Source organism: Electrophorus electricus, chromosome 16, assembly GCF_041902795.1.
Source record: "Electrophorus electricus isolate QZ-2024a chromosome 16, ASM4190279v1, whole genome shotgun sequence".
In the NCBI taxonomy this organism is placed as follows: domain Eukaryota; kingdom Metazoa; phylum Chordata; class Actinopteri; order Gymnotiformes; family Gymnotidae; genus Electrophorus; species Electrophorus electricus.
Genome location: NC_137512.1, coordinates 22283869 through 22293912, shown reverse-complemented (window position 1 = coordinate 22293912; position 10044 = coordinate 22283869). Strand labels below are relative to the sequence as shown.

Sequence of the window (10044 nt, the reverse complement as noted above, 5' to 3'; positions counted from 1 at the left end):
CAGAGACACCTTCATCTTTAGAGTATTGTTTCCTGTGTCTTCTCACTCGCACTCAGCTTGCCTGTCATTCTCTGCCCCGTGGTGTACTGCTCCTGAGCTCCTCGGGTTGATTCTTGTGAAACTGATTCGGTCTTATTCACTATTATGTTATTCTCATAACAATGTGCATGAAAACACGAGAGAAATCGCATCAAGTATTGATTCAACCAAAGACGCCGCATTTTATTTTTCAATATAGAAAGATACCGAAGCCTTTCATACGGGATGCAGGGCCGGACTGGGAACTAAATTCAGGTCTGGCCTTTTTTTCTAGATAGGCCCACTGCAATCACAGCAACTTCAAAATGAAAACACACTGCTCCCCCTGCCAGCTCCGCATTCATGCTTAAACGGCTCGATTGGGTTTCCCCTATCTTGTATCAGTAAACCGATAGATACTACTAGAAGTAAAACCTGAGCTTTCACATTTGTCTAAGATAAATAAGCGTACTATCAGTTACTGTGAACGTATATTTCTGAACAATAATAAGCACTGTTTTATTCACAGAATCATTCCTAAACTTTAATTTCCTAAATTAAAATGCTGCGTTTTCAATTCTATTTTAAAAACAGTTGACATGTTACTTTTTTTTGAGGAGCAGAGACGAATGGCACGTCTCAAATTACTTAATCTGCCCTATGTAGTGCACTATAATGGACATGAAATGGCAAGACTTCCAACCAAATAGTACATAATACGTCTGATCTAAAGCTATTTATATTCAGGAATAGTTTAAATAACTCCTTATTTATCACGCAATGACTTAATTGAAACGTGTGTCATTTTTAAGTAGTTGTAATAAGCCTAGTTGTTACTGTGACTTCTATTTGCTGCACCGTTGGTGTTTTACTTCCATGTACGATTGGTTCTTCTCCTGGTTCTGCCTACTTCTACATACAATTACGTTGTTCTCTAGTTGGCGGTATTTCCGTGACTGGATGATGGACATGCACTAAGGATACTGTGGGCCAACGCACACTTGGATATTAAAACACTTTTTAATTGGGTTCTACTTTTAGTTATCTCAGCTGTCCACACAAAGAATTGTCCCGGTACTCATAATGGTCAGTCCATCCCTGAAGGGACGTGTTGCAACCCTAGTTACACTGGACGTCAGGCAGTTGAAAATTATTCCGAAATTAATTGCATATGCCAGCGCCATTATTCCTGTGGCCATTGCTTACATAAAAATCCCAGCCATTTCTGAAACAGAAGAATTACCAAAACTATGAAATTTAAACATTACCGATACATATACATACATATAACTGTGTGACATATTTATATAGACTAATAGCCTACCGCGTCGATACGATAGTCTATTAGGCTATGATAAACTTATGTCTTCAGAAAGTGCCCTAAGATGTTTGTCGTCATTTGGAAAAAAAAAATCGTGAACATGTCGGGAATAACACGTCACTATAGTGGGTAAGTTACTTTTAGAATCTACATTATATCCTTCGCATATTTGTCTTACAAACAGACCGAATTAATGTAGGTTCAAACATCAAATTAGCCAATATTCTATTTTTCCACTAATTAATCCACATTTTCAATTAATGCGCAAGTGTGTATAGGAGTATCCGGGCTACTGAAGAGGCTCTAGGTTTGACCCGTTGGGCATGCCGTACTCCGTTTTGGTTAATGGGCCAGGAAGATGGCGGCTGTCACTTTGGTTAGCCGTCCTATTGGTGTCCTTCCGAGGCTATCCAGTAAGTATTAACCTGATAACAAAGCAGTGACTATAGGTGCGTAATGTAACCCATATTGAAACTGTGACTTTATGTTGCAAAGGATCCGCAATGCTGAGACAAGTTGATATTTAAGCAATCCATCGCCCTCTAAAGCTTCTGGTGACCCCGGCTTGATTCAGCTTAGAGGCTATTCTTGTTAGACAGCCATCAAGTCATAGCCTTCTTTTTAAAATATGTGCATTGTAATACTAGCTAGCTACTTAATGTTTTCTATAACTCGGCTGCATTGTCAACAATAACTTCCTCAGTAGTATTCTTGGAGAGGTTATGCGTTTTATGATTTTCTAATGTGGTAGCTCTCAGAATTTTATGCTACCGCTAGAGAGCTGTGAAGCTTTTGATGGCACTGGATATGTTTTTGTTTTTCGGGCTGGTTTATATGATGAATCTATTTTCGTAATGCGTGTTATTCAACTACCCATTTAAATAGAGTTAACCAGCTGCTTGGCTTAACCTGCTTTCTTTTCACTTCACGTCGAAATCGTAAGATGGATAGCTAGCTAGCAAAATCTGCTTCATTCACTGTCGTGGTTTGTAGGTACAAAAAACCAACACAACTATACTTCTTAGCTAACTAGTTTAATCGGACGTTTTACATGATTTTATTAACGCATTTTTGACCTTTTTGTTTTGATTTGCGTGCAAAATCTTAGTTCTAATATCAATAAGGCTAAGTGTGCCATGTCTCGCCTGTAACCGTTTCCGTCTCTCTTTCATCGAGGTACCTGCTCCCCGCTGTTGCTGGCGGCTGGGCCTGTTGCGATTAAGCACAGGAAGGTCCACCATGCCCTTATTCCGAAAGGCAAAGGTGGTCGCTCATCCTCCAGCGGAATAGCTGCGACGGTTTTCGGGGCTACTGGCTTTCTGGGCCGATATGTTGTCAATCGACTTGGTGAGCTTCTGCTTTCTCCAGCTGATTATTTAACAGAAAAATGCACGAAACGGTATCTGAGTAATAAGCGGTTTAAATGAAACTTGTGTTGAGATTTGTTTTTTAATGAAGACCATGGTTCAGATCCGATTTGCTAAAGTGGTCTGTTAAGTGCATGTACGTTTAGGTATTCCAGTTGTCTTGTTTATAGGGATTTGAAATTAATCGGACGTAAGAGCACATTTTTTTTCCCTCCCACTGATGAGTTTTGTTTTGATCTCAGGACGTATAGGCTCACAGATAGTGATCCCTTACAGATGCGATCAGTATGACATCATGTACTTCAGACCCATGGGGGATCTTGGCCAGATCATCTTTATGGTGTGTTCAGGACTTTCTCTATTCCTTGGAATTCTGTCATTGTTAAAGCCTCTTGCCTTTGGGTTAGTTATTCTCATACAATTCTGAGAAAATCTTTTTGTGGCTCCTTTCAGGAGTGGGATGCAAGAGATAACGAATCAATCCAAAGAGCAATTGCTCACTCCAATGTTGTAATCAATCTGGTGGGAAGAGAGTGGGAGACCAGGTATGTGGGAATTTAGAACCATAATGTATGTTTATTGGATCTGCTATAATACTTTAGATGAATGATTCCTCTATAAGTGACTTGATGCATACGTGTTTTTTTTTTTGTTTTTTTTTTTACTCTTTGAAGAAACTATAAGTTCGAGGATGTGTTCGTAACCATCCCTCAGCAGATTGCAAAGGCATCACGTGAAGCTGGAGTCAAAACGTTCATCCATGTGTCCCACCTAAATGCAGACATTCGCAGTCCCTCAAAATACCTGAGAAATAAGGTAGAAATAAGCTGGTCACCTGTCTGGCTCTGAATGTGCTGCTGAGTTTTATCTAATTTAAGAATTTGTCTTTTCATATTCACAAATCCACTACTTTGATCAGAATCAGAAGTCTGATGTATCATGAATTTGGAAATGTTAAACTAATAAACTATCAGGCTATAACATAATTCAATACAACTTAACTGTACTATCAGTTAACTAGTGGTAACAAGTTATTACAAATTATTCCACGTGAAATATACCATAAGTTAAAAATTGAGCTAAAACAGATGTAAGGAGATGTCAGTAATTCAGCATATGCACACAGTACTCAAAATGACTGGCTAAGCATCGAGCCTCCATGCCTTTGGGAGCATAGGCTTCGGAGAAAGTTTTAGTTGGAAGGATATGAAATTACAGGGAGTGGAGTGGACTTCTTCAGTTGCTATATCCAGAGAAAGTTATCAAGAAGACTGCAGCTGTGAAAACACTTGCTAAATCACTGGTCAAAAGTGAAAATATTGAGTGTGTGTTGAACAGGCTGTTGGGGAGTCTGCTGTGAGGGACGAATTCCCAGATGCCATCATCATGAAGCCATCTGAGTTCTTTGGGAGAGAAGACCGTTTTTTCAACCACTATGCTAGTATGTTTCTGGCAGTATCTCTTCTGCTCTGCAAAGCTCTACAGTCCTCACAAAGGTTCACTGTAGCATTGTATCAGTTTTCTAGGTTGTTTTGGCCAGCAGATTTGATATTAATGCATTAAATATGTGCCCATGAAGAGTAATTTAGGGACCTAATTTACACCTTACCAGCAATTCAAACAGTTCTTGCCAAGGAAATCGTGGTTAAATAAGCAATTTTGCTCTAGTTACTTTGTTTGCATTAAAGTGGACTGCCTGTGTTGTCTTGTTTAGACATGCGTTGGTTTGGCAAGGCTATACCTCTTATAGCCATGGGCAAGAAAACAGTAAAGCAGCCCTGTAATGTGAGTACCTTAATGCCATCATTTATTTACATTGTAGGCTTGAGTGCTCTTATATAGCCAAATGTACACAAAGGTAATTAAAATTACAGTGAAATACACAAGGTTTCCAGAGAAACAATTTTTCTGACAAAAGCCTTCTGCTTGTACAGCTAAAGAAGGAACTCAGTGTTACTTGTAGACAGTCAGACAGATAGATGGGTAGAGGGAGAGAGATTCAAAATTGTAGTGAAGTATAGTTCAGAAGCACATTGCTTTCATTGCTGGTGAGGGACCCCTGTCCAAAATGCCCTGGTTTTTTTAAATCTTCTGTACTTCATTACAATTCTGAATATTCTACATTTACTACTACTGTACACTGCAGTTATTCACCTGGAATGTTCTTCATAAATATATTTGTCATTTGGAGAAAAGACCTTTACAAAAAGGAAGCAATCAAGCAGCTATCTGATACTAGTTTTTATATGCAGAACAGCTCTGATATCACTCCACAGTTGCAGTCTACCATCCAATCCTCTGTTAAACATGCTATTTCAGCAGGAGACCTCCTTGATTCTGCACAAAATCTTATTGTAGATAATCCTTCCTGTAGCCTTTTCTATCTTCTTCCTAAAATTCTTAAGGAAAATCATTCTGGATGTCCTGTTGTATCTGCTTGTTCCTGAAAGAGAAATAAATATCCCTGTTTCTGGATGATCACACTTTCTACAAATTCATGAACGTATGAAAGAACAAATGCTACCTGCCAACTCCTTGCTTTTTTCAATGGACATTAAAAGTTTGTACACATTCATCCCTAATGAAGATGGTTTGGGAGCTTTAAAACATTTTATTGATGCAAGACCTGAGAAAAATACTCCCAAAGATATTTTCTTCAGACTGACGGAACTTGTGTTAACTCTAAACTGATTCTGGTTTAACTCCAAGTAATACTCCCACAAATAAGGAGTTAATATGGGTACTAAAATAGGACCATCCTCTGCAATCCTTTTTGTTGGATTCCTTGGGGAACATTTTTGAGCAATATACTGGACCTGTACACTTAGATTCTGAGATTCATTGATGACATTTTTGGTATTACTGCATATACATTAGACCTCTGTTCATTTCTTCGTTCTCCAAGTTCCACCCAGCTCTGGAATATACATGGAGTATAGCACATCCTGGCATCATGATGGCCTTTTTGGGATGTTTCAGTGAAGTTGGCCAATTCTAAATACCACCATCTATTATAAACCTACAGACTCTCATTCCTATTTGCAGTCCAATTCTTCACATCCCAAGGCCTGTAAAAACTCCATCCCTTACAGCTACTTGGACTTAAACACATTTGCAATGAGAATGAAGACTTCCACCAGAAAGGAATGGAAATGTTTGAATATTTTCAGAACTGTGGATGTCCTGAGGAAATCATAGATGATGCCTTTGCTCATGTTGTACATATTCAGAGAGTAGACTCACTGACTTAATAAACAATCTGCTGTTAAGACTACAAGAGTTCCCTTGGTGCTGACTTATCATCCTACAAATAAAACGGTAGCTTTATGCTTCAACACTTCAAAATCCTCCATGACGAGGCAGAGACTGCATCCCTTTTTAAGGATCTTTCAATAATCTCCTCAGACATGACAAAACCATCAAAGACATGCTCATCGAGTGAGATAAATGATTGTTTCAATATTGGCTGTTGTACTGTATGGCTGCTTGCAGCTGCTCTAGATAGAGCAGTGGTAGCTCAGTGGTTAAGGTACTTCACTTGTAATTGGAAGGTTGCTGGTTCAAGCCCCATCACCAAGTTGCCACTGTTGGGCCCCTGAGGAAAGCCCTTAACCTTCAATTGCTCAAGTTGTCAGTTATAATTGTAATTTGCTTGGATAAAAGCGTCAGCTAAATGTCTTAAATGTAGATGTGCTACATGCACATTTATTAAAACAGCCACTAAAATAACTGGCACTAAAGGATCATTTGTCATCCCCCATTCCTCCTCATGCACCACTGTGGGAGTTGTCCACTGTATTACTTAGAAGATGTAATCAGCTTTATATTGGAGAACCCAAGAGGAGGTTTCTGATTCGTTTGCTGAACACCGTTGGACCATCAGAATGAAGGATTTGTCATTTGCAGTGGCAAGGCATTTTTAATACTAAGGGACACTGCATTAATAACATATCTGTTTGTGTTGCCAGTTGTTGATATGGCAGCAAAGAAATTGGGAATCTCAAAAAAATGTATTCATTTACACCTGTTGAACTTTAGAACCCCATGGAATGAATTATGATTTAAACATCTGTTTTTCATATATAAACTGGCTCCTCCTACTAATTCAGAAGCCCTTTGCTTGCACAGCTGATGAAGGATCTCTGTCCAAAATGTTTTGTTTCTCTGGAAACTGTACTTTACTAGAATTCTGAATATATCTACATCTCTTGCAGTACACTGCAGTTATTCACCTAGAATCTTATTTGGACGTGTGTGTGTGTGTATGTGTGTGTATGTGTGTGTATGTGTGTGTGTGTGTGTGTGTGTGTGTGTGTGTGTGTGTGTGTGTGTGTGTGTGTGTGTGTGTGTGTGTATTTTTGGGTTACTGACTCTCAGCTTCTTCAGGAATATGCACAGGAATGACCCCTCCCTTCTGTCTGTAGGTGACGGACGTTGCCAAGGCCATTATCAGTGCTGCCAGAGATCCGGATGCTAATGGAAAAACATATGCATTAGCTGGGTAAGGACCGGCTCTGTGTACGGTCAGGAATGTTGCATTTTAATGGTTTATGGTTGACTGGCCATACATTACCCCCCCCCCCATCCCTTTCTGTCCAGTGCATATGGAGGACAAAAACATGTATTGTTGTCTTAGATCCTGCCTGTGCTAATTGTAATGGAAAAAGAATAATATTATTCCTGTTATTTTATTTAACTTTAAGTGGTTTTAAAGTAAACAATAGACAAAAATAAAATGGTCTGCTCATGTCAGACAGCCTTTAAAAAAAAAGCCACGTGGAATAGGTTTATAATATTATAGCGCAAACATCCTTAGAGCACTCATGGTTTCTGAATGTAGCATGCAAAGCACAAAGCAGAAACAGTAGAGCGATAACACTAGAGATCTGATCCCCTGCCAGCTCTCCTTTTGTAACTTATAATCTCCTGCCAACTTCCACATCCAACTGCTGTTGTTTATCCATTAAATAATAACTTGTACACCCCTTGTACAATTTGCCACGATCTCTGCTCTCAGGCCCAACCGATACCTTCTGCATGATCTGGTGCAGTATGTGTATGCTGTTGTTCATAGACCATTCGTGGCCTATCCCATGCCACGCCCACTCTACCAGTAAGTGTTTCTCCTACATGAGAATTTGAGATGTGTATGCTGTATGATGACATACTATTTGATATGTGAGTAAATAATAATGGTATTTAAAGTTATTATAAGATAATATCCAATATGTCTGTAGAAGAGTAAAAAAAAAGTATTTTTGTTTTAGTTTCGTGGCAAGATTCTTTGAAATGAGTCCCTTTGAGCCCTGGACAAGTCGTGACAAAGTTGACCGGGTATGTTCCCAAGACCCCCTAAGATAGGCATAGCATATCACTGTTTAGAGTATAACATTGCTTAAGGATTAGCAAAAAGAGAGATATGGACCAACATATTTATATTGCAATTATATTTCTGCATTTTGCAATTGCAGCATGATTTGTAGTACACGGTCACTGGTAAACTCTTAATGTATCTTGGTTATTTGGTGTGTTGGATTGTAAAAATGCTTCATTTCATCAAATGCCATCAGGACTAATTTGAAATATCAGAGGTTGGTGCACTCTGTAAAAAATGTAATGACTTACTGGATAGCTCATTTACATTCTGTGACCCAGAGTTCAACTGTGACTGTTCTGTCGTCTCCCTCCTCCTGCTAGTTCCACACAACAGATATGAAGTATCCTGATCTGCCAGGCTTTGAAGACCTGGGCATCACACCTTACTCTGTGGAACAGAAGGCCATCGAGGTCTTGCGTCGCCACCGCCGCTACCGTTACCTGGACGAAGAGATCGGGGAGGCCAAGCCAATGAAAACAGTTGACTTCTAAGGAGTCTGTCACAGCATGGCTCTCCACTTTATTCCCTGTGTGCTTTCACATTTTACCATGACCCTGTACATAAATAAAAATTTCTCCACCTCCAGCTCTGGCTCATAATGTGTGAGTGAATGGGAAATTTGTTGCTCACTTTGACATACCTTTTAGGCTTAAAAAAACATTTTAAAAATGAGATTGGAAGTCTCCTAATGGTAAAGGTAGCAGGTCTACCAAATCTGCAATTATATTGCCACATCTTATAAATGCTGTATGATTTACAGAACTTATGGGGGAAAAAAAACCCATTGGTAAACCCTTAATGTAACTTGGTTATTAAAATACCCAGAATTACTTAGTGTTGGCTCATGTGAATGCCTCATTTATTAAAGTGCTATCAGCACTCATTTGAAACATTGGTTTTTTCACAACACATAGTAACAAAGTTACTAAGATTTGTTAGATGGCTCATATTGAATCCATTCAATATTTATTCAATAGGGAAAAACCCATTAAGCATAGAAAATTGAGCTATTTTAGGGCTTGAAAATATTTTCACAAATGAATTTTTCTGCCTATAAAAATATATATATTTCTAGTAAAGTTGGGGATGTATAAATAAAACAAAAATCTAAACATTAAACAGTTTTATTTATTTATATATATATATATAGAGAGAGAGAGAGACTATATTAAGTTCAGAGTTTGGAGTTGGACAAAGGAATGGAAGTTTATGGAGGTGAAAATGTGCAGCTTGGAATATGAGTAGGTTGTTAAACACATCTATGATATGCATATGAAGAGAATGTAAAGCTGGTGAAACTGCTACCTGCTTTACTATAGGTTTGGCTATGCAGAATAATCATTGAAGTTGTCCCTTTTTACAAAATCAACCACACAGAAAGAGCACATGCGCCTTATGCACTAGATATTCTGAGCAAGCCCATGAAAAATGCACTGGGGGTAGCTGGAATCTCCCTTTGAAGGTTTGCTCCAAAATCATATCCAAATCATTCTCCACTCTGGCTTCTAGAGCCTGAGCATTAGGAAATGCAGTTCCTGTCCTAACTCCTGTGGGGTCTTAAAGTGCTTATAAACTTGAAGTAAATTTAATTTCAATCAGCTGCAATGCCTGATATTTATTCCACCTCAAAGAAACTGATCAATTATATGAAACATGCTTATATCTTTCATGGGAGCATCTCAGTCTCCACAGAAATAAGTATTACAGAAAGCAACATGTGTCAATTAACACCATAAATTATTCATTATGAAGAATATTTTTGCAATATTAAAATAAACTAAATTCTCAAACACTCTATTGTCATAACTTGACACACCAATATGCAAACTTTGGCACAAAAAAAGTCAAAAGCCTTTTTAAATAAAGTGTCAATGTAATATTCAGGCTCATGGCATTAATGTAGGGGATGTAACAGCAAGACAGAAGCTGAAGAGAACGTAATGTACACCCTTCCTGTGGCA

At 38.5% G+C, this 10044-nt stretch overlaps 1 protein-coding gene across 1 annotated transcript; it reads left to right on the top strand.

Moving 5' to 3' along the window:
* Window positions 1-1610: 1610 nt before the first annotated feature.
* ndufa9a (NADH:ubiquinone oxidoreductase subunit A9a) lies at window positions 1611-8668 on the top strand. The gene is made up of 11 exons (XM_027022236.3): window positions 1611-1752; window positions 2516-2686; window positions 2949-3046; window positions 3160-3251; window positions 3381-3522; window positions 4045-4147; window positions 4421-4491; window positions 7131-7207; window positions 7724-7819; window positions 7974-8040; window positions 8404-8668. Exons 1-11 carry the CDS (start codon window positions 1698-1700, stop codon window positions 8572-8574), a joined length of 1143 nt encoding a protein of 380 aa, XP_026878037.2. The 5' UTR covers window positions 1611-1697; the 3' UTR covers window positions 8575-8668.
* Window positions 8669-10044: the final 1376 nt, after the last annotated feature.

Excerpts from the sequence above, each read along its gene's own strand:
- ndufa9a (XM_027022236.3), top strand. The coding sequence starts at position 1,698 with ATGGCGGCTGTCACTTTGGTTAGCCGTCCTATTGGTGTCCTTCCGAGG. Across the intron at positions 7,208-7,723 it reads AAAACATATGCATTAGCTGG|GCCCAACCGATACCTTCTGC; the intron begins GTAAGGACCGGC and ends CTCTGCTCTCAG. Across the intron at positions 7,820-7,973 it reads ATGCCACGCCCACTCTACCA|TTTCGTGGCAAGATTCTTTG; the intron begins GTAAGTGTTTCT and ends TTTTTGTTTTAG.